The following is a 25,192-nucleotide window of genomic DNA, read 5'->3' as shown; positions in this document are numbered from 1 at the left end:
TTCTGGTGTGGCCACGCCTTTGGTTATGGACAAAGTATTTTGATTCGGGTTTTTCATTTGTGCAGTTAGGTTTCAACTTCTGCTGCCTGGACAAAACGCTTTCAAGCCAGACACAGGATCTTGTAAAGGGATGCTTAGGTGTTAGCTAGTGGACAGGCGCAGGTAACCTGGCAAGTAGAACTGAGGCCACAGAGACCTTAGTGAAGGCATAGGCCTGAGAAAGATGAGAGAATCAGACCGAGCATAAGCCTCAGCAGAACTGCTGTGTCTTCATGATATAGATGTCTTCAGGCTTCAAGATGTTAACAAGCAGAGCTTTTCCTGAGCAGGCACTGGTCAGGCAAAGCTACCTCTGTGGGAAAGAGAGTCTGTCCAGTTATGGGTCTCTTAAACAACAGAGGAGGGAACTACGCTTTCTCAAATCTCAAAGGTGGGTAAGCTCTTTATGTGCTGGAGAGCCCTAGGGAGTCTCTAGATTTAAGTTATTAGACAGAGGTCTAGGTAAATAGCATTAGGTCAGCTGCCCAAAATTCCATTCTGAATTCAGGACCAGGAAAGAAAATCTGGAGGAACAGTTGGAAACTACTCAGATCACTACTGGGTGTGGTTCAAAGTGATTTGGTCATTATAACTGGGCCTGCAGTTTTTCCCCATGCTCTAATAGAGTATTCCCCAAAACTTCATGGACATCAAAAATGGAGAAATGGCAAAGTCAGCAGAAGCACAGGACTGTGGAATTGTTCCTTCCCAACCCCGGAGACCCAGACTTCAGAAGCTTCAACAGCAGCTTAAATTCAGAAAGGGAGTCAGTGGCAGCAGCAACTGGGCACAGGACTAAATTGTCAATTCACAGGAAATGGTGACAGCTGTATTACTAGACAAACCTCACCCGGAATGCTGCACCAAGTGCTAGGGACTCAAAGCTGAGAGAAAATGGACATTAAAAGATTTTGGAATGTATCAACTTAGAAAGAAGAGAAAAAAGTAAGATTGGGTGACTGTGTCTATCACTGCCATGAAACTCTCAAGAGCCACTTTCTGAGAGAGGTTATGGTAGACATAGGAGCCTTCCACCATCCGCCTCCCCTAATGTGTTAAATGTACAGTACAAAAATTCATCAATTCCACCTTACTAGAGGTTTCTCCTATTAGTTCAGGTTAACAGTTCTTAATTCTGTAAAATTTACTAGCGTTCTGTTGAGGATAAACCTAAATACTTTTCTCTACTTACTCCACTTCTTAAACTCTTGAAATGCTTCTGTATTCTTTGGCCAAAATTGAGGGAAAGCTTTTTTACTTTGTCCTCATATTTGTTTGAGCTTTTATTATCAGTTTCTTATTGTCTTCTTTCATTCTCTTGCAAAATCTCTAGTATGGTATATTAGAAAGGTGACTGGACATAATTTGGGATAAGGAATTTTTAGCCCTGGTAACAGAGTAGTCTTTAGTATTAATTTATTCGGTGACAAACTAATAGTTATGTATACCAAAATCCATTCTCTTCTTCTTTAGTAATTGCATCCTGTATTTTATTTATGTGCCCAATGGAAAGACTCTATTTTCCGCCTTCGCTACTATTCATTAAACATGGCCTTGTCACTAATTAAGGACCAATGAATATAACCAGAAAAGTGTGTAATTTCAAGGAAAATTCCTTAGATGATATCTGGCATGTGCCCTTCACCTATTTTTTGTTCTTCCTTGTTTTCCCTCCATACTGCTTCTTGAAAAGTAGATGTGATGGTTGGAGATCTAGCAGACACCTTGAAGTATAAAAACAAGGACCACATGCTAGAGATGGGGAAGCAGAGACCTAAAAGGAACCTGGATTCCTGATGAGTCTTCTACTTGAGAGAATGAAAGTTTTTATATACAGTGGTATTAGGGTTCTCCAGAGAAATAGAACCAATAGGATAGACATAGATACAGATATAGATATAGATAGATATCAATACAATGAGATTTATTATAGGAGTTGGTCCACAAGTTTATTTAAGCTGAGAAGTCCCACTATCTGCCGTCTGTCAACTGGACAGCCAAGGAAAGCCAATGTTTTTTTAAAAATGTTTCTTGGCACTTTCTTTTTATATGTTTTGCTTATTATGAATCCTTTGCTATGTTCACGTTCATTATTTTTCTTTTTATAACTTGTTCTTTGTATACTAAGGAAATGAGCTCCTTAAATCTCATGTATTACACATACTTTTCTTACTTTGCAATTTTTTACGTCACCATATTTTTCCTGCAATTAAAATAATTATTTGGTCAAATTTATTAGCTTTTCCCCCCTTCTTCATTGTTTTTAGGTTTTATGTCAACCTTCTTTCCCCACTTATCACAATTTCTTCTAGAATTTATTATTGTTATTCTTTTTTGTAATTAATATTTGGATCACTCTGAAGCTGGTTTTTGTACAATAGCATGTTTAGCTGCCAACTTCATTTTTTAATTTAATTTCTTTTGCCTAGGTGTATAGTCATTTGCCCAAGACCATGTTCCAGCATCCTTATTTCTTTATGAATAGTATTTTATATTTTTCATGTACTAAATCCCTATATATATATATATATATATATATATATGAACATCTGTTTTTTTACTGTAGCTTGAATAATTGGTCTTTCACTCTATAGAGACCAAATGCTTTAGTTACTTGTCATTTTTTAATATTTTAAATCCAGATCAGAGACAATCCCTCGTTAATAATCTCTTTTGGGACATCCCTGGAAATTTTCCCTTGTTTAATTTTTAAACTTTACTCCTATTTCCTTATCTCCCTTAGCCCCTCAAGAAAGTCATGTTATTTTGTTTTAGATAACATTTATTAAATTTAGAAGAACCAACATAGCCAAAATAATGTCTTGTTACCCACAAGCCAGGTATTTTTCATAACTTTTTATGTTCTTTTGTTGGAATTCTTCATATAAGAACGTTTCTCACTAAAATATTTCCAAGCTGTTTTATTTATTTTGTTAATATTGTAAAAGGTATCCTTTCTTCCTTTATATTTTAAATAAAAAACAGTATAAAAGCTACTATTATGTTCTATATGCTCATTTCATGACAAACATTTTAATTTATTTTATTATTATTATTTTTTTTTTTTTTTGCGGTACGTGGGCCTCTCACTTTTGTGGCCTCTCCCGTTGTGGAGCACAGGCTCCGGATGCGCAGGCTCAGCAGCCATGGCTCACGGGCCCAGCCGCTCTGCGGCATGTGGGATCTTCCTCGACTGGGGCACGAACCCGTGTCCCCTACGTCGGCAGGCGGACTCTCAACCACTGCGCCACCAGGAAAGCCCTATTTTATTATTTTTTCAAAAATTGTTTGATTCGTTCTTTTGTGTTTTCCAGGTATAAAATTTTAGAAGAATAATATTTCCAAGTATAAGTGTATTTCTTCTGCTCCCACGTCCACAATTCACGGAATTCAGCACCAGCATGACCTGTCCACACTGAAAGAACTGAGTCATCCATTGAGGAAACAAAAGAAAATATAGAAACAAATGAAATGAGCAGGATGCACGATTTCCCAGTTGCAGAAAATAAATCAACAGGAGGCTGGCCAAGAAGGAGCAATTAGGATGAGAGAGAAAGGAGAGGAAACTCATTAGTACTTGGAATTGGATGGAACACTTCTTGGTTTTTTCCACCTTTTCAGTCTCCTCACCTAGAAGAGATGAAGTGTGTTATCTAGATGGCAAAATTGGAAACTATAAATTGGACAGACTAGACTCAGCTCTTCTCGATTCTTGGGAATGAACATACAACAGGCAGCAGAACTTCCTCTCTGTTCTTCCCATTCCATGACCTCAACCTCTGGGTCTAGCATTACCTGTTTCTGAGGAGGTAAGTCTCCTTATTCCTGGGTTGGGAGACCAGATTTGCTCTCAAACTAAGATATCTTCCAATGGAAACTTTACAAAACTATTGATGACATTTTGGCCTCCATTTTTGAATCCTTTGTCTTATATACCAATTTAGTTAGAATCCAGGCAGGAAAGAAGTATAATTTGATTGGGCTTCTCAGAGACCTGCACAAGAACTTAAGGTCCCTGAGGGCAGAGATCCTATCTTTTTAGTATTCTCTCTCTAGTGTACAGTGGTTAAGAGTGAGAATTCTGGACTCAGACTAAATTGGTTTCACAATCTGGCTACACTATTTACAAGCTCTATTATGTGTGATAAACATCTTCAATAAAACTCATTTTCACTGTGAGAAAGTAATAATAATGGTACCTACTTAAAAGTGTGCCTGCAAGAATTAACCTGGATAAGCTATGATAAAGTTTAGACAATGAGCATTACATGCTAAGCACTCAATAAAAGTTGGCGATTGTTATTATGACACATAGGGGGTAAAAAATAAATATGACCTTAAATGAATGTAATCTATCAAAAACAAAAATGGACTAGTTAGGAAACTTGAACACTGGAATCCAGATTTGTGCAAGTACAAACATAATCTTCCAAAAAAGAAATTTCTCTAACAGAAAAGAGAAGACTTTTGTGAAAATCAGGCCACACAAGTTGTTCATGCATTATGTAAATACACTAACAAACAATCTGAATTTATCCTAGAAATTCTAGGAGAGTTGATTATTAGGAAATCTATAAATATAAAGTACTTAAGAATGTGTTTTAACTAGATTATATAAATTGAACAAGGTATTTTATATATGTGTATGTATATATATATATATGCTATCTATCCATCCATATCTTCTCTTGGGTACCCTCTGACCCATCTGTGAGGTTGACCAGATTCCCAGAGGAGCTCCAGAATATCTGCCTATGGGGTTATCCCAGGGCCCCATGCCTGGGCATCAGATCCATGTGAGTGGACTGGCAAGTATACCACTCCTGCTGACTGGCATGATGTGAATCAAGCAAGACTGGACTGTCAGAATTGTACAGACACATTGATTTTGTGTGACTCTCACTTGCATGGGATACAGGACAAATTCAAAGCTTTTGGCTACCCATAGTTCAGCACCGGTCCTTGGGTTTGAGCATTGAGCAGGCATTGGCTCTTGTACATCTGTGTTATGAGCATGGTGCTGTCTCCAGTCTACAGCACCCAAGAGTGGTAAGGATGGCAATAGTCATTCTTTGCCCTGTGAACCAGTCATCACTTGTATCTAGGGTGGTCACTCACCCATTCTGAAAATGTCTGTCAGCCACCTGTCTGTCAGCCCTTCTCGGGTGGCTACTCCTATCTCTTCCTGGGATTTTGAGACAATTGCTCTACAATGTCATCAGGTCCTTCTTACATATTTCCTCTTTTGCTTCTAATTGATGTAATGTTGTGCTCTCCTTGGTTGGTCTTAAGCTGTGCCAAGGCAGGGCAGTCATTCCTTGCATGAATATGATGGCTCATCCCACTCCTTCCATGGCCCCTCTTATTGGTGGCAATGAGTAGATGACAGGAATGTAATCCACATGGAAAGAAATCACATTCTAGAAATGCAGTGATAACATTCTAAACTTCTCAAGAGAGGACATGTTTGGAAGATGTGTTGTTCTATATGCTATAAATATCCTAAAGGTAAATTGAGCATGACCAGAAATATAATTATCATTTACTTTTACCTGCACACTTTGGGTAAGACTTACATTTGTGGTCATCATCAATAAAGCACAGTCACAACTTTTGAGAATCTAGTGTTTATGGTTGGCAGGATATATGCTGCTGCATCATAAGTAATGATGTAACCAGAATTAATTAAATGGTATTAGGGAACTGTAGAGCCAAGAAGATCAATATTATTTGAATACAAACAGATTCTGGAGAACCACTGCTTTGTGATTAACAACAGGTACTACCTCTTTCTTGGAAAAGCATATGAGAAATTAGTTAAAAATTATGCACTTGGCGATAAAGAACAGGAAGCGATGATTCTTGGACATGAACAAGAATAGACTGTGCCTTTTTAACTGTATCAAGAATCTTCACAAGCTCTGATTGGACAATAACTGTGTAATTTCCTCTTCTCTACCTATTATTCTAAATCATCATTGACAAATCACTATGCCCTGCATGGATCCATGAATTTTGTAATGCACTTTGGAGTTCTGCAAAAGTATATTTGCTTGGGGTTCCACACACCATAGGAGTGGCCTTGAATGACAATATACCAGGAAGTCAAGTAAAAAGATATGATATAACTATTTCAAATAATATGAAAAGATATTCTAAAAAATTTAACATATTTGTTAAAAACATAGTAAAGATTAAATTTAGATTATTTCCTTAACAAAACGTGTTAAACAAACATTTTTCCATCTCAGAGCTATCACCATAAGTATTGACAAAAACTTTGGGATTAGACAATCTGCATTTGAGTCCAGTTTCTATCACTTACTGGCTTTTGGTTCCTGTAAATACTTACTATTAAAGTCTGAGTTTTTTTATCAGTAAAATTAAGTAGGGCAATCTTATCTATGTCATAGGATTGTTGTGACAGTTAAGTAAAATATTGCTTGCAATATACTTAGCAAAATGCCTGGAACATAGCAAGAAGGGGATGGTGGGGTAGTCCAAGAGAGAGGGGATATATCTATATATCTATCTATCTATATATATATACATATAGCTGATTCACTTCACTGTACAGCAGAAACTAACACAACATTGTAAAGCAATTATACTCCAATAAAAAGAAAAAAACACCATCACCCAAGCTGAGAAACAACTTTACAAACAGTGGATAAGGAAACAATTCATAAGGAAAACCACATGATGTCGGTGTGTCAAATTCTGAGTAGGCTGAGAGATGCATAGGCTTGAATGGGAAAACTAAATATTGTAAAGATAGACCTCTCTCCTATTCATTTTATATGTTTATGGAATTCTATTTAAATACCAAATTCTTTTAATTTAATATAATTACCCGATTTTCATATGAAATAGTATATAGGCTATAAAATCTTAATGGATTTTGAAAAATGCAATGATTAAGGGCTTGGTCTATCAAATATGTAATTATATTATGCTCTAATAATTAAAACTGGGAAGTGTTCACATAAGAATCGACTGAGAGATAATAAAACTGAAGAGCTTAGAAATAAAATTTTTAGCTTATGGAGATGTAGGTATATATAGATATATAGATAGATATGAAGCTAGCATCCCAAAATAATAAAAATATAGACTACTCAATCTACGACTGTGGAAGAACGAAGTGGACAAAATAAAATTGTAATATCACTTCTCTGCATTATCCGGTAACTTCCAGATGTCTCAAAGACTAAATAATAAAATAAGTAGTTATTTATAGTATATAAACTCATGATTGTGTACAAAGAGTGGAACTATAACAAAAGAGATCAGCACATTGAAAACCTTACATTTTTGTGTTAAAAACATTATAAACAAAATTTTAAAAAGCAGTCCTTTCCCTAATGCATACTGCCAGGAACATAGTATGAGCTCAGTAATAACACAAGTGTTCAGTCTTAGGGGGACACTTTAGTTAGCTATGGCACATCCATAAAATGGAGATTTTTTTAGCAGCCACTGAAATTATCTTTTAAATAGCTTTTGATTATTTTGAAAATAATTATAATTCTAAGAAACATCTTAAGATATAAAATATACAATATGATTTGTATGATATTTGTATGATATGATTATATCAGAAATAAAAAATAATAAAAAGGAATAAATCAAAATTTGACAGCAATTATCTTGAGATGATTTAAGTATTTCATCTTTGTACTTTTCTGCATTTACAGGACAGAATTTTTAAAAGGCAAAATAGTCAAAGTGTATGCTGACTTTATAAACCAGCAACCGGACTCTAATGAAGACAAGAAAATTGGGAAGGAAGTTATTTTTATTCAAATGGATAATAGGTAAGAACTCTCTCATTTTAGAATTTTTTTTAGTTTAAATAACTACTGGACTTTCAAATACACTTTTCCCCTGGTATATTAGAGAGAATGAAGGAAAGTTAATGTTGAAAATATAGTTGGCAGTACCCTACTGGTGAGAATTAAACCAATAAATCATGTAAGACTCTGTGGGTAATCATGTAACTATCAACAATAGAGCATATAGTATTGTATTAAACTTTAAACCTACTTTTACTTTTTGGGTCAAGGTTGAGATATCAGGAAATGAAGTGTAGGGTATAAGCAGCATAAGAACATTTTTTTTTCAAGTTAGGGTAAGGGAATATCCGTGGAGAAACACATGTAATGCGGTGGAGAGTTGCAGAGAATGATGATACTGAAGTTGTCATTAAATTTAGCCAAGTCCTTGATGTGAGAAATTTCAATTCATTGTTGATGACACAGATTGCAGAAGCATATGGAAGCAATTAGAGGAAGGTAAATGGAGACTGTGGGTACAAGCTGCATGTTTGTGGAGCTTGACTAGATAAAAGGAATAATACGGGATGAGATCTAAAAGAGGCAATGAAGACTTGGGTATCTTCTTTCAGAGCAGAGGAAATATGAGCATGAAAGAAAACCAAAGGAGAAGACAAAATTGATGATTCCCTGGTCGGGGTGGGGAATATATGAGTAAGAGCAGTGTCTCGTTATGAGCCAGTAGCAGGTTCTGTAGCAGGGGCTGAGGGTTTAGATTTCTAGATAAGAAGAGCATTCCTCTTCCGCTAAGATTAGTGGGAAGGAAGCTCTAATAGATGTAAAAATTCATCAGAAGACAGGCAGCTAGGGTGAGGGGAGCAGTGTAGTATGTGAAGGCAAGGAGCACTTGATTAACTGAGGCTGGCTCTCCATGAATTAGATGTATGACTTGAGGCCGTGCCTAATGTTTGCTGGACTTATCAAACTTGTTGAGTCTGTTTCTCCTCAGATCAATGGGGATATTATGCATTCCATATAATTTTCCATATGATTTGGAAACATTCTGTAAAATATGAGAAATCCCTTAAAAAGGTGTAATTCATCCTTACAGTAAATAGAGTAATTTTATCATGAAATGAGCTGGATGAGGGCTAGATGAAGGCAGATAAAGATTAAGAATTTTTGAAGAAATTCGTTGTAAATTTTAATGCAGCGCTCATGGCCTAAGAGAATGGAAGAGCTGGTAGCCCTGACAGAAGCTTGTTAACTTCCTCTGACAATCCTCCAACAATCTTGCTTTCTGAATATGATGCTTTTGATGAGTGCCTAACATGTTTGAGCTTAAAAACTCTTCTTACACACTATCTTCATTTAGCAATGAGGATGATGTTTATTAGACTTCTCATTTAAAAACCTCTCTGAGGCTTCTCCCATGGTGGCCTTTTAGACTTACAGTGCTGGGCACTATGGAAATATCTTAGAATCCAGATGAACAGTGGGTCCGTGGGAACAGAGAGATTCTCACGCCCAAAAATCTCCATAAAACATCTACAGCATTGTCTCAGGTTGCTTGGAGAAACTGCATTCATATTCATAATGTATTGCATAATTATGAGATCCTGATTTTCATATTTCCCAGTGTGCCTTTTCAGCTCTGCTGTATTACCAAGTTAAAGGAGACAACACAACTTTACAAAATTAGAGTGTTCTGTTTTTTGTGTCACTTTTTGACATTATTTTAATTTGTTCATCATTGATCCCAATAAAGACAAACTGTCATTGTAACCATTGCCCAGCATGCAATACATTAGTCTTATTGCCTCTATAGCAGCTGTTCATGTATCTCTTTCTCTGTCATTCAATGATGATGTGTCCTTTTCTATATGCAATGCCAGAAAATCTGGGAGAGCTCACAGCACAACACCTCCATATGAACTGGATTAAGTAGAGGAAAATCTTATTGTATATCATCATTTTATTTCTATTCCTTAGTACAGAAATGAAGGCACTTCATTATATGTGCTGAATAAATAAAGGATGAATATTATACTTTTTACTAACTTTGTAATTTTTGCCTTTCATCTAAACTCTTTAGATCTCAGTTTCCTCATATAGAACTTGAGAATGATAGAAACTGCCTTACCTGTCTCTGTAAAAATCAAATGAGCAAACTTTGTATCTCCAACAAAGAGTTGAAAGGTTTTTACAAACCTGGGCAATATTTACAGTAGTTCCTTAAATCTCAGATTAATGCACACGATAGCTTCAAATGTCATCTTCATTATTTTAAAAAATATTATTTTGTTGAGAAAATTTTGTTTGTATGACTCTACATATCCGCAGGGATCTCTGGAGAGAGCCATGGAGTGTATTAGGATCTTAGTTTAGGATGTGATAGACAACCCTGTGCCCAAGCTTAGATAAGAAGAGGGCACAAAAAAACCAATGATGCAGCCAACAGTAGGTTGTTAAAAGTGGGGTGCAAGATCTCAGACTCTCTTTTTCCCAAGATTTGTCTGTAATGGTCAGATGTGCTGCTCAAACTTCCTTCTAGGGGGCAGCAGTGCCCTGGAATTTTGCCAATATCCTTGTCTCTTTAAATCTTAGTTCAGTGACTCAGATCTTCAAAGAAGCAAAGTCAAAGGAAATAAATGTGCTAATTATGTTATCACATACTGATATTAGGAAAAGGTAGTAGTCTACCAAAGTTGTTAGAAGGAAGTGTTGTTGAGGGCATTAATACAGAAAACATCATAAAATGTACAGTTAAGAGACATATATTACAAAAGACTTTGTTCAAAGGAGAGAAGCCATCATTTCACTATTGAATATATAGTTTATTTTTACTATCACATTTAATGTATACTTTATTGCTATTAAAATTAAAACTACTAAAGATAAATGTATATTTAGAGAATGAAAATTTGAGATATGGGTTTTTAAGTATGTGAGAATTAAGATCTTGTGAACAAAAAAATTTTCCCAAGAAATGTAAATAATAATTTTTGGAGGAAATGCAAAGAGACCTGACTTGGGCTTCTTGAATTTGCTTTGATTTGTTAGAAACATATATTAAATTGATGATTTTTATTTTACAAAACAACTCAAAGTACTGAGCAGAAGTCACTTCACAGCTTTTGATACCTGCACTAGTCCTCTACTAGTTGAGACAGTAGGCCATAGTAAATCTTGACACCAAATTATACATGAATTGCTTTTCTTATCTCACTTGGCCATAGTCAATTTCAGTTCTAATTATAGGGGGCTTATTAAAATGTTTGGAAACTCTTCTTTTACAGTTTTGTATAATGACCCCTTTTATCGTGATCTGCTAGACCTTGGTACCGAACTCTAGGGATAAGGGTTGGATACTGTGGGCATGATGACTCAGATGACTCTGCTCATCCAGCAGGAGAAAGATGGTGGCTCCAATTAGTCTCTACTAAAAATTAACCCATAATGTCTTTCCTTTCTTTATACCATCATTAGTTGAGTGGAATGAGGAGCACCCTCACTTTACCTCTTGTTTTCAATTGTCTTCTCTTCATGATAATTTGTCCTGAATTTTTATTTAATGATACTTCAGAATTAGGATGAGGGTGAGGAGAAGAAAAAAATATTGTTTGCCCAGGGCTCTGAACTGTTCTGAACTAAGCTCATTTATTATAACATTAGAGGAGGACCCTGCTTGGTTGTCATTATTTTGCAGAATATACGGTACTGACATTTTCCCTTTCTCCAAGGGAGATAATTAGACCAAATGGGAAAAATTCTTCTGTGAGTTATATATGTCTTAATTTTTTTCACCAAGTTCTCTTACTCATCACTTTTAATTGCCAAATCTTAGAGCTATGAAAAAAATACATTGCCAGTAATCTTATAATGAGATCTGATTATTTATGTAGAACATATTCACTCTTTAACAGCTTTCCTTATTTAACATTTGGTGAAAGTACATAATTATTACTGGAGGAATTTAATATTCTTCAAACATGCTGTTCTTTTTTTAGTGTTTCCTTGTCGCTTATAAAAAAATATTTTATATGCTATTGATTCAATGGGGGTGACACTTTTAAGATGAATTCATAAATGCCCGTAGAGGATCAACCATTACACATGCAAAGTGAAATTCTGTCACACTGACATTAATGATGGCTACTATAATCACTGGCTCCTCTTTTATTAGAATTTTTGTTAATTAATGCAAAGTCTACTATTGGCCTTATAAAAGTGCTCATCTGTTTTCCTTTAATTTCAAATAGATTAAAAGTAAGATTTGGTGTTAATTAAAAACTTAGGATTTATGAGGATTTTAATTGCAAACATTTCAGTGGTGAACATGTAGATGACTCTTAGTTCTGTTTGCTAATAAACATGGTATTGAACAATGACAAGACAAAAGAATAAATCATTTGCAGAGAAGTACACTATCATTGGCTGTATTGTCCATGTGTATTGAATCCTGTCTAGCCAGGGGCAGATAAGAGAGGTTCAACAGCTCAGGATTTCCTTGGGGGTTTTAAACTTTTACCTGACGTCTGGAAATTTTACTTTTACTTTGAAAATGTGGATGGGTTTAAACTTAAAGAAAAATCATCAGGTTTAATGAGTTTAATGGAAATACTCTGACATCATAGTCTGCAAATATGATTTCATCTGTCTATCTTTAAGTTGAATTTAGGTTGTATAGTGTAACTGATGTCCAAAAGGTCCCTACAAGTTTCCCATTTTATTATTTATTATCTTAACCAGAGCCTGTTGCAATAAAAGGGCCATCTTCTGTGGTGACCTGTAGCACAGGTATTTTGCAGTTAGCATCTTTGCATGTTCTCCTCTGGCATGAGTCAGGTTTAGCCTTGTCACACGGGGCTTTTAAGGGGAGCTCTAGCTTTGCAGCCCAGGCTACATGTGACAAGATTAAATTGGCACACTTTACTGTATAGCTCTTGTGTTCCTGGCAGTGCTAGCCTGGCTGATGCCTCTGAGAGAAGGCTCAGCTGTCACTCAGTGACCCATTAACACTACTGTTCGATCATGCAGTGTCATTTTTCTCATTCTCATGGAGATAATGCTCCCTGGAGATCTCCAGTACCTGCAGGAATGAAAGAGAACAGCAGAGACAGGCTAACTATCAAAGAAGGAGCAAACAACACAGCAAGACCATGAATTCCAAAAGCAGAATTTTAAATTGAGTGAAAAGATGAAGCCCATTTATGACATCTGGGTTGGAAAGTTGGGAGGAGGATGGAGTTTTAATAGATATAATAACTTTTTAACAAGCTATTTTCTTCTTCCTGCCTGAATACTATAAGAGGTATCCATGATAATACTTATAACTAGGTTAGAGAAGGCAGCTGCTTTGAACATGTCATAGGGATTTGAGTGAGAATTTATAAACAGGGATTTTTGTGTTTTATTTGTTTATTTACAAACAGGTGGAGGCTATAAAACAAAGCATGCATTAAGGTGAATTGCTTAATAGTCTAAATAGAACAGAACCCCTGTTTATGGATGGCTTATCGGGGTACAAAATCACAAAAGCACAAAAGAGGAAAATGGTATGTGATCTTTGTAACGCTAGGCATTAAGACTTCTTTTGTCCTATGATTAAACCAACTGCTTAAGCAAACTCTGTTGCTCTTCGGTCCAAACTGCATGTTCTTTAGTGCGTCACTTTATAAGAAGTTATGCTTTCTAATGTTTACTATATAAGGAAATATTATAAGAACATGCTTCTTGATTTCCCAGACTAAGACTGGTTCTGTTTAGATTGATATAAAAACAAGAAACAAAGCCATATGCATCTTGATATTTTCTAAGGAGACCTGTCGAAGACGTGATAGGAATAGACCAACACCCCTCCAAAAAATTAGAAAATAGGGATAAAATTGAACAGGATTCAGGATTACAATAAAGGGCAAGGAAAAGTGCCATGTAAAAACTTGTTAGTAGCTACTTTAACCCTGATTGCTTCCTGGACATCCATAGAACATCCATTCCATCTATGCTTAGATCATTTCAACCCTGATTTCAATTTTCGCACACCAGGCAAAGCTTGTTATTGGGTTTAGACTTTTAATCTCAGGTAGGGATTTGTGTACCGTCACGTGCCCTCCCTCACCACCAATCAGGAGACACAGGTGCTAGAATCCATAGTGTAAATGTGCATACTCTTCCGGTGCCCCAACTTTTTAAAAAAAGTGTGTGTGTGTTTTTTTTTAACTTATGTAAACTACAAATAATTTGCATCTTTATTTTTACTTTAAAATAAACATGGTGTATTGTGGAGTAGGATAAAATATTCATATATATTTTAATGATTTTCAAAAAGACTTTAAAGAAATACTGGTAAGAACATCTTTGGCTTAACCTGTCAGAGCTCTTGTGTGCCTTAAGGATTGTGTTTTCTCCTCTTTTCCATTGAATACAACGTTCAGGAAGCATTACTTTAGCGTATAGCAGGGAAAAGGGACCCAGATTATGATGTTTTAGCAATGATGATGGCATTAGTTAGGAACAGAGTATAGTTCAGCCAAGTCTCCCAGGGCAAGAAACAACCTTTATTCTTAATTTTACAGTTGGAAGGCACTGTAAAAATCAGCTGATCCAGGCTGCGGCCTGCGGCCTCACGCAGCATGGCGTGGCCTCTGCCACCAGCGCACGGTCATTGTGGTGCAGCGTGTGTTTGGGGGGTGGAGGGTCCACTGGAGACTGGGACTCAGGTGACCTTGGCAGATGGAGACTCACGGCCTCCCTGGCTGCGCTCCTTGAGGAAGATGCTGGCTGTTGCTGTCTCTAGCGTGCTGTCTGTTGTCACCCAGAAGCCCGCTAACAGGGTGCTTGTGGCATCCTGTAACTATTCATATGATGCTACATTTGAGATTAAGAAATGTGATCTTTATCGGTTGGAAGAGGGTCCCCCTGTCACCGCAGTGCTCACCCCGGGAGGATGGACTCAAATACTACAGGGTGATGCAGAACGTTTGTCGAATGGAATTGAAGGCGGATCAGTTGTAAAAACAGAAATTTATTCATGGTTTCTGTCACTTGTGTGATGGTCAGGAAGCTTGTGTGGGTCTTGGGGCTGGGCTAAATCCCACGGATCATGTTATTACATCCTGTCAGGCTCACGGCTCATGTGTACTCGTGGACTTTCTGTCCCATCAATTCTAGCAGAGCTGACAGGTCGAAGAGGTGGCTGTGCTGAAGGAGAAGGGGGGGTCAATGCATATGTATTCCAATAACTTCTATGGAGGCAATGGCATTGTCGGCGCTCAGGGACCGCTGGGAGCTGGTATTGCTCTGGCCTGTAAATATAAGGGAAACAACGAGGTGTGTTAGACTCTACATTGGAATGGTGCTGCTAATCAGGGTCAGATATCTGAAGCTTATAATATGGCAGCTGTGTGGAATTTACCTTGTATTTTCATCTGCGAGAATAACCGCTGTGGAATGGGAACATCTGTTGAGAGAGCAGCAGCCAACACTGATTACTGCAAGAGAGGCAATTTCATCCCTGGCCTAAAGGTAGATGGAATGGAGGTTCTATGTGTTTGGGAGGCAACTAAGGTTGCAGCTGACTATTGTAGATCTGGAAAGGGGCCCATACTGATGGAGCTGCTGACATACCATTATCATGGACACAGTATGAGTCACCCTGGAATCAGTTATCGTACACGAGAAGAAGTTCAGCATTTAAGAAGTAATAGCCATCCTATCATGCTTCTCAAAGATAAAATGGTAAACAACAAACTTGCCAGTATTGAAGAATAGAAGGAAATTGATGTTGAAGTGGGGAAAGAAATTGATGCTGCTGCTCAGTTTGCTATAACCGATCCTGAACCACCTTTGGAAGAATTAAGCCGTCACATCTACAGTACTAATCTACCTTTTGAAATTCGTGGTGCAAATCAGTGGATCAGGTTTAAGTCAGTCAGTTAAAAGGAGAATATATTCATGGTCAACTTTAAGAAACTGTGTATGCAATTTTGTTAAGGAGGAATAAAACCCGTAATACAAAAGTCTTTTAAACTTTTATTAAGAGGAATTGAGATAATTAAGAGATAATGGAAAGACATAAATGAGATCACAGAAAGATATACATTCAGTTGAGATATTACATTCAATTGTACATTATTGCATTAAAAGATACTATACAGTTAATCATTTAGTATTGTTAAAAGATAAACTGAGGCACATTAAAATTTTCAAGAGTTGATTTTGAGCATACATCAGTTAGAATCAGGTAGTCCAAACAAAAGGTGGAGTATTCTACCAACAGGAGCTGGGGGAGAGGTTTTTAGAGAGAAGCAGAGCAAGGAAATGATTTGATAGGTGATAGCTTAAGGAGTTGCCTTATTTGGGAAAGCCTAGTTGGCCGTTTGTGATTGGTTGTTCTTAAGTTTCATCTGCTTAGTTTGAGTGCATTGACTCTAGCTTAGTTTTGGTTTGCTTACTTAGGCTCCCAAGACATTAGAGCCACCTCAGTCTGATGGCTTCCTTGTTTAACTACTTAAACAATGTGAATATATTAAAGATTATTTTAAATTTATACAAGTCTAGAATAGGAAAAACAGGGACTTCCCTGGTGATCCAGTGGTTCAGACTTCGCCTTCCAATGCAGGGGGTGTGGTTTTGATCCCTGGTTGGGAAGCTGAGATCCCACATGCTTCACGGCCAAAAAACCAAAACATAAAGCAGAAACAATATTATAACAAATTCAATAAAGACTTAAAAGAAAAATGGTCAACATCAAAAAAATCTTAAAAAAAAAATAGGAAAAACAGAGAAAATATTATTTAACTTCCCAAATTATCTTCTGTAATAGTTCTGTTTGATTTAGCTTTATATTATTTTAGTAAATACTCTTATGTAAAGGAAAAAATAGCTCTTTGATTCCTGCTCAACCCTGCTAGAGGTTTAGGTGTAAAGTCACTATTCTGAAGTTAAGAAGTAATTTCAAGCAGTACCAAAGTATCAGGACCCCTACTGCTGTGTCACTTAAAGTAGTTTGCTTCAATTAACCAACTGAACACGGCCTACTAAATAGTGTGCACGTGCACACACACATGCGTCAATATTCAGTATTGATGCTGAAGCGACTTAACATTGACCGTTTTTCCAATAAAACATGATATATAACAGAGTAGGGGGAGATAGGACAAGGACATTTTTTCATGTTGTGCTTAATTGCAATATTTTTAGTGTATCAATTTAAAGGAAAAATGTAAGCAAAGTTAAAATCTAGAGGAAAACTGCATTTTGCTTTAATCTTCCAGTGAAAGCTACTCTTATTTTATAATCCATTTGTACCGTTATTCCATACTTTAAAGAACTCTTAGTAAATTTCAGACTGAAAAATAAATGAACAGATATGACGACACCAAAAGAGTTAAGCAGAGGAGGTGATATTAATAAAAAATTGAAAATAAAATCTGCCTTGGCCAGAACTGAGCATTCACAGATAACTTTTTGCATGAGAAAATCTAACTTGGATCATACAGGTTTGGTTTTCTCTATAGTCCAATACCACCATATCAATTAACAAGTCATGACAGTGAAAACATCTTTACTTGGTTATATTTACCAAATGACCTAAAGTCCTATTGAGCATGATGTTTGGCATACCTTACTCCTCTGAGATAGACTCACTGAAATCAGAAATCAGAATTTGCCTGTGATTTAAGAACCAGTTTGCAGGGACTTCCCTGGTGGCGCAGTGGTTGAGAGTCCGCCTGCCGATGCAGGGGACGCGGGTTCGTGCCCCGGTCCGGGAGGATCCCACATGCCACGGAGTGGCTGGGCCTGTGCTCTGCAACGGGAGAGGCCACAGCAGTGAGAGGCCCACGTACAGCAACAACAACAAAAAAGAAATAGTTTGCAGATAACACCAAAAGTTGTTAAAGGTTAAAACCCATCACAAAAAAAAAAAAATTGTGACTGTGTGTGGTGATGGATGTTTAACTAGATTTATTGTGGTTATCATTTCATAATACATACACATATTGAATCATTATGTTGTACACCTGACACTAATATCATGTTATATGTGAATTATAGCTCAATTTTTAAAAAAAAGTTAAAACCTTTTCTACAGCATCTGCTTCTACAAATAAAAGCGTAGATACTTTCTAAGAACTCTAATAGAAAACCAAAATCTCAGAGGCCTGTGAGTCCATAAACATATGAACACATATGTGGACGCTTAATCTCCATACCTTTCCCCAAATAGGTTTAAACAAGTAAGGTAACCTCAACATTCTAAATTCAGAAAGCAGAGATAAGCATCAATTTGTTTATAAATCGGTGATATTACTAGTTAATGTGTTTTTGTTTTGCAGCTTCAGTTCAGAGGTGACTTGATTGAATCTTTTTCATCAAAAACAAAGTAATTCATAAGATGGTCAAAATAATCACATTCTTTGAATGACAAAGAATTCTTCTACTTTTTATTTATTTTGACATACTTATATTTCCATAAACTTGCAAGTGGAAGATAAGCTGCTCAATTAAAGCTATTTTCTGTAGACAATATATAGAAATCATTTTCAATTTTTGTTTATGGATTTTGTTTATAAATTTTTATTATGGATTCTTTTAATGTCAGTAAAACTTAACATACAAATAACTGATTAGATATGAAACCATCATAAACCAAGAAACACAGACACTTCATTTCAGGAAAAAAGTCCAGTATTACTATAGCAGAAGAAAAACATTTATCACAATACAAGTTTCAAATTCCATTAAAGCACAGAGTTTTGAATATTTTCTATATTAAAAAAATGTACAGGCATTTATGTGTACAGGCATTTATGTGTATATTCATGATTGTAATTTAATCATATCACTGGTTGCACACAATTCTGTAAGGATACAAAAAAAAAAGGAAAGAAAAGAAACAAAAATCCCTGTTGTTTTCATTTAGGTCAAGGAATAAATTAATAATAGCAATTTATTTACCAAGATGTAAATCAAGTGTAGAAATCCAGCAGTGGGATTCTATTTCTTGTCTAAAGTACTATGCCACTTAGTCTATTTTATCCACATATTAGAAGACATAATAAACCATGATGGTCATAAGAATTAAATAGTTGCAACAATGCTGGAATATCTGAGAGAAGGAAGAGTTCCTAATATCTTAATCTTTATGATACTCTATAAAGCTAAAGGATAGTGTGCATATCTGTGGAATGAGATAAGAAAGGAAGGAGGTTAAGTATATAAAGGAAATACTTAGAACCTTAGAATTACACTTATTTTTAAAAATTGACATGTCTGCCAATCTAACATACAAAAAACAGAGCAGATATTAGTGAAATTTAATGATAATTTGTGAGAAAGTGCTAGTTTAAAAAAATTGAAATACAAGTCATATACCATAAAATTCATCCTTTTAAAAGTGTACAATTCAGTGGTTTTTAGTATGTTCACAGAGTTGTGCAGCCATTACCACTATCTAATTCCAAAATATTTTTATCATCAGTCACTCCTGATTTCTTTTCATCCTCTGGAAAGTACAAGTCTGCTTTCTGTCTCTGCCTATTCTGGACATTTCATATAAATCATACAATATGTGCTCTATTGTGTCTGTCTTCTTTCACTTAGCATAATGTTTTCATTTTGCTGTAGCATAATTCCTACCACTGAGAAGTAGGATCTGTGTTCCTTCCCCTTGAATCTGGTGGGCTTATGACTGCTCTGACCAATAGAGAGCAGCAGAAATGATGCTGTAGAGTGTCAGGGCCCAAGACGTAAGAAACAGGCAGGTTTTGCTTCATGTCTCTTGGAACCTTTTCTCCGGGAGTTGTGATTCTCCAGTGAAGAAGTTCAAATACACTGAGTCCCCTGCTAGAGACTGTACGGGCAGGCACTCTGGTTACCAGTCCCAGCTGGCTCAACCTTCAGCCAGACCTGCAAAGACAACAGGTATGTGAGTGAAGGCCATCTTGGACCCTCCAGATAGCCCGTTTGCCAGCTGAAAACCACAACAGTGTCTTGAAGGATCAGTGGGATCACTAGCCAAAATCTGCCCAGATTCTTAATGTACAAAAGCACAAGAAAAACATGGTTGCTTTTAAGAGTCTAATTGTTGAGGTACTTTGTTACACAGCAATAGACTCAGCAGAAATGAAAGTTATATTGCTTAGTCCAAGCCAGGTGTGTCAGGAGAACAGGTGAGGATTAGTAAACCAAGTCAGAATCAGAAAGCCCATAGGACGTATCAGTGCAGAGTTTCAAAATTTAGAAGTAGCAAGGGAAAGATACAAGTCCTCAATAGAAATAAAATCTAGGAACAAAATTACAACTGTTCAAAACATATTTTTCCACCATCAAGGTTGGTTTTCAGGTGAACTAAAGCATGACATTGTGTCTTGAGGATTTTATAGTAAAATACTGTCAACCATTGGTCAAGAAACACACTGCTGTGAACTGCAATTTCACCGACTGAGGCTTGTCTAGAGTCCGGAAGGAAGTTTTCTGTTGATTGGTAAGTTTTAGGCCTTGATGAGTCAAAGCCAGCACTTGAAATGCCAACGCAATGTGGGAGCAAGTCGTTACGAGTTCACAGCTATTCGTGACTAGTCTACCCAGTTAATGAAGAGGAATGCAGGAAGCTAAGGGCTCAAGACTAACAGAACCTGAGAGGCAAAGCTGGAAGGAAGTCAGGAACTGAATCAAACTGGTAGGTATAGACAAGGAGAGAGACATTAGGACTAAACCAGAGGCAAGGAAAATGAGGTGGAAATATGTAACAAATAGGCTTGCATATTGGTGACCTTTGTGTTATCACAGAAGTCAATATCTATTGGATGAATTGAGTCAGCAGCATCTCATGTAATGACAGGCCCTTTAGAACCTAATGCTTTCTGATCAGCATCACTTGGTCTGAAGGCAGCCCTGTCTTTATGTGACATGGAAATAAAGTCTGGACTTCAGTGGCATTTACATCTGGGTTCAAATCATGGCACTGGCACCTTTGAAAAATGGTACCTTGAGAAAGTGACTTAACTCTCTGTGTGTCCACTTCTTCATCTGTAATAAGGCTGACCCAAATGACTGTTGTAAAAGTAAAACAAAGAAGTAAAATAACATCTAACTTAGTTCCAGGTATACCCAAGGTGATCAATAAATGTACATTTCTGGTCCATAGGAAGAGAGAACTGTTCACTGAGAAAAAAAGACAAAAAGTTGAAGAGTCTACGTCATCTGAAAGGAATTTTTTAAATCTTCAGTTTTTTATAGATAGCTAAGTGTAAGGATTGCAGTGGTCAGAAGAAAGACCTTCATGTGGAATAAATTTTTGCAATTTTAGCCACCCTCTGTTTTCTCATGATCCTCTCACTTTTGACAAGTAGTTATCTTTCAGCCAGCACTAGATATAGAAAATAGCAATGAAGGGCCAGCAGGTTTGGACAGTAAGACCATGTAGGAGTAATGGAACTGCCCAGTTTGCACCCAAACTTTCTTCAGAATTGGGGCCTATTGCTCTATTAACTATAGTAAAGCATGTTGATATTATGCAGACACTATTTTGGTAGAATCACGGGTGGGAAATACAGATTTTGCCATTCTATTATAAATGACTACAGATAATCTAATACTAGCGATTCCTTAAAAATCAGCCGCACTCTTCCTATTGTAGATCCCTTTTAGGAAATGCTCCCAAATATTAATAAAAACAATGATCTGATCAACCAAAACTCTCCATTCAATCAGTATTATAATTCTTTCTCATTGACTTAATTTGTGTCTATTTGATCCATGAGGCTGATCTATGTAGCAAAGAGCAAAGATGAGAGGTCTCTGTACTGGAATTTGAGAAAGAGAGATGGAAATTTTCCACCGACTTTTATGCACAGAATAGAACACAATCAAATTAGAAAATGGTGAAGAGCAACAAAGAGTTCATACAATACTTTCCTTTTGACAGGCCAATAAATACTCAAACTGAATAATTTACCAAAAGAAAAAGAGCCCACTCAAACCTCATGACCTTTTGAACAATGAGCAAGAGTTCAATTATCCACAAATGTTCTATTAGAAGTGAGCTTTCCAGGCTGCAGTGCTATTTCAGCAGTCATATATTAGAATTATAAAAGAGGGAGAATATTGCCTATGTAGTTTCTGTGTCCTGCTATAGTTTAAGTTACCTTCTTTTTAAAAGCCGACTGCCACACAAAGTAGGACTTTGACAAAAAAAAAAAAAGAAAAAGAAAAAAGGAGGAAGCAATTATATTAATAATGGTTCTAGTGAGTTTGAGCTATTAGAGTTCACCGGAACACTTTATTTGCAAATTACTAGAGTGATACTGTCACTTTAGAAAATATATAATTTGCTTCCATTAGAGACTTAGAGTAACTTTCCTATAGTACCCAGAGAACTTCTCCATCACCATCCATGTGGACTGCAGTGCTACTGAGTGCACAGCTCATTACTTCCTTGAGGTAATCTGGGTTCCAGGAACTGGAGAGCTTTTTCTTTCACTGATATCTTGTAAAATCCTACAGCTTCCCTTACACGTAAGGCTGTGGAAATCATGTGGAATATCACAAAACTTGGAACCAAATCATCAGAGTTTACTACCAGTATGAAAGTATCAATACATTATGAACTCAGTCAGTTCTTGTGGAAGTGACATTTTTTTGGTGATTTAAATTTATCTTCAAAAATCCTTTGTCAGTCTTCACATTATCTTTTGATATTCTTGATCCTTTATGTATTTTGCTGTATCTTTTTGAATTGTTGAGATTTGAACCAAGGGTTCTACAAAAAAAAAAAAATATCAAAAAAGAATTCTGACAGATCAAAAGATAGTAGAAACACAGTTTCACTATTTTGACACTGAATGATTATTTATTCACTGAATTAGGCTAACTGAGGAAAAAGAACTGAATTCTTATCACAGCAGAGTTAACTGAACTCTCAAATATACCTGAGGTCAGACCCAACTGAGGTTGACTCTTGTCATTTCTGGCTGTGTCATCTTGAGTGAGTTATGTTCCTTTCTCAGTCATTCTTTACTACTCTGTAGAAAAGGAGAGTATCATACTTGCCTTGTAGTGCTGTTGTGAGGATTGCAAATAACATCATAAAATGTTTATTGCTTGACACGTATTAAGTGCTCCAAATGGTACTTATATTTTCCCTTCTCTTCCGCTGCTTCTCTTTCCCTCCTGTCCTATGTTGAAAGCTTGATTTTTCTCACAAACCTTTACCAAAAAAAACATTGTTTGTCTCTTACCTTTCACACATGTCATTTAGATTTTGAATCTGTCATTCCAAAAATTTAGTCATGATTTTTATTCAGTGAGTCCAGGAACTCACTAAGCATTGCTCTTATTGCATTATACAGGTCATCAGTGGAAAATTTAAATGTCACCTGGTCTGTAAATTGAGTTTACTGCATATTTTCTGTAGGCATGTACTACTAAGAGTGTAGCTTACCTATCCTTATTATCCAGACTACTTATTCACATTGAACTACCCTGTTTTCTAATAACCCTACTGCATTTTATTTTGTCAAATTTTAGTATGAAACATAGCACTTGCCATAAAGATTTTATTAGCATGAAACCTTTCAAATCTCTAAAATGCTATGAACCTTACATATATTAGCTAATTTAGAAAGAAATTTGTCATATGCACAATAAGCTTTACATATGTGTCAGTGTTTCCTTAGAGGATAAATTTGCTCTTTTTATTCCTTAATAAGGACTTTATTTTCATGTTCATTGAAAACATTAAGGAGCAGGTGGCAACATTCTGTCAAGTTAAAGGAGCCGCAGTGCAAACACTCTATTTATTAACATTATTCACAGTTTCTGTCCTAAACAGCTTTAAACTACTTACTATTCACCATAAGGGTATAAAACATGCAGTGGAGCTTCAAAATCAATGACATGTTGCCCTCTATCCAATGTTGTTCTTTGGCAAAGAGAAAGAGCTGCTTCTCAAACTCAGCATGGCAGTTTTTAATTCACACTTAAATTTCCGCTTGAGGAGGCAAGCCAAAACAAACTAGTCCTCCCTGAGATGCACCCTGGGAATAAGTGCCCTCCCAACTTTAATAATTATCTGAGAAGAGTCTTTCCCTCACTCCCCTTTTCCATCTGAATGGGAGTTGCCTGTTAGGTCCTGGTTGTTTTCTAGTCCTTTATTTGCATAATTCACAGATGTCAACCTGCTGACTCTATTCTGTCCCATAGAATTATAGTCCTTGTTTGCTGAGTAAATTATCTCTTTGCAGCTATAATTAGGGAAACACTATATAGAAGTTGTAAGATGAAATGACTATCAGCATTTAGATAGATAGATAGACAGATATTACATTTTTAGTTAATCATATTCTGATTCAAGACTGCTTTTTCTTTTCTAAATTAACCTATGTTCATGCTTGTAAAACAGTATGTATATTTAGGAAAGCTTTATTTAAACATACATAGCTTCAGGCTATGTAAATATTTGTTATTGTCACCTAATTCATCTTTAAAAACACACTACTGTAAAAGGAAATATATGATTATTTAGTTACAGAGCTTGGTAATAGAAACAAGAAACTATGATTTTTGTATCCACCCACAGTTGTTTCTCAATGATTACATGGATATTAGGTACAGTTTTTCCTTCCCCATTTGATATTCTATGCAATTCAGCCTAATTCTTCAAATATCAAATATTTTTAGTATGTTTTTGTATTTTCTTTACCTAAGTTCCTAACAAAGTATTTTTCAGAAGAAAGTGATACATAGAGGCCTTGCTACTACAATTAAAAGAGACACATGTTTGAATCACACAAGGTTTCAAAGATGATCAAATATAGTAAAATGGGGAGAAAACGGTTCTTTTTTTTTTTAACTTTTTACTTTATATTGGAGTATAGCCAATTAACAATGTTGTGATAGTTTCAGGTGCACAGCAAAGCGGCTCAGCCATACATATACATGTATCCTTTCTCCCTCAGGCTCCCCTCCCACCCAGGCTGCCACATAACATTGAGCCGAGTTCCCTGTGCTATACAGTAGGTCCTTGTTGGTTATCCTTTTTAAATATGGCAGTATGTACATGTCAATCCCAAACTCCCTAACTATCCCTTCCCTCCACCCTTCCCCCCCCCCCGCCCTGGTAACTATAAGTTCATTCTCTAAGTCTGTGAGTCCATTTCTGTTTTGTAAATACTCATTTGTATGATTTCTTTTTGATTCCACATAAAAGTGATATCATACGATATTTCTCTTTCTCTGACTTACTTCACTCAGTGTGACAATCTCTAAGTCCACCCATGTTGCTGCAGATGGCATTATTTCGTTATTTTTTTATGGCTGAGTAATATTCCATTGTATACATGTACATCTTCTTTATCCATTCCTCTGTCGAT

General features: G+C 36.2%; 1 protein-coding gene across 1 annotated transcript; it reads left to right on the top strand.

Moving 5' to 3' along the window:
• Positions 1–14,590: 14,590 nt before the first annotated feature.
• Positions 14,591–15,755, top strand: PDHA2 (pyruvate dehydrogenase E1 subunit alpha 2). The gene is given in 4 exon segments (XM_032633308.1): positions 14,591–14,755; positions 14,757–14,952; positions 14,955–15,025; positions 15,027–15,755. Coding segments are annotated over 4 exon segments (1,161 nt in total).
• The last annotated feature ends 9,437 nt before the right edge of the window (positions 15,756–25,192 follow it).

This window comes from Phocoena sinus, chromosome 5 (assembly GCF_008692025.1).
Source record: "Phocoena sinus isolate mPhoSin1 chromosome 5, mPhoSin1.pri, whole genome shotgun sequence".
In the NCBI taxonomy this organism is placed as follows: domain Eukaryota; kingdom Metazoa; phylum Chordata; class Mammalia; order Artiodactyla; family Phocoenidae; genus Phocoena; species Phocoena sinus.
The sequence above is the reverse complement of the archived record's forward strand: the minus strand, read 5'-3'. Positions and strand labels throughout refer to the sequence as shown.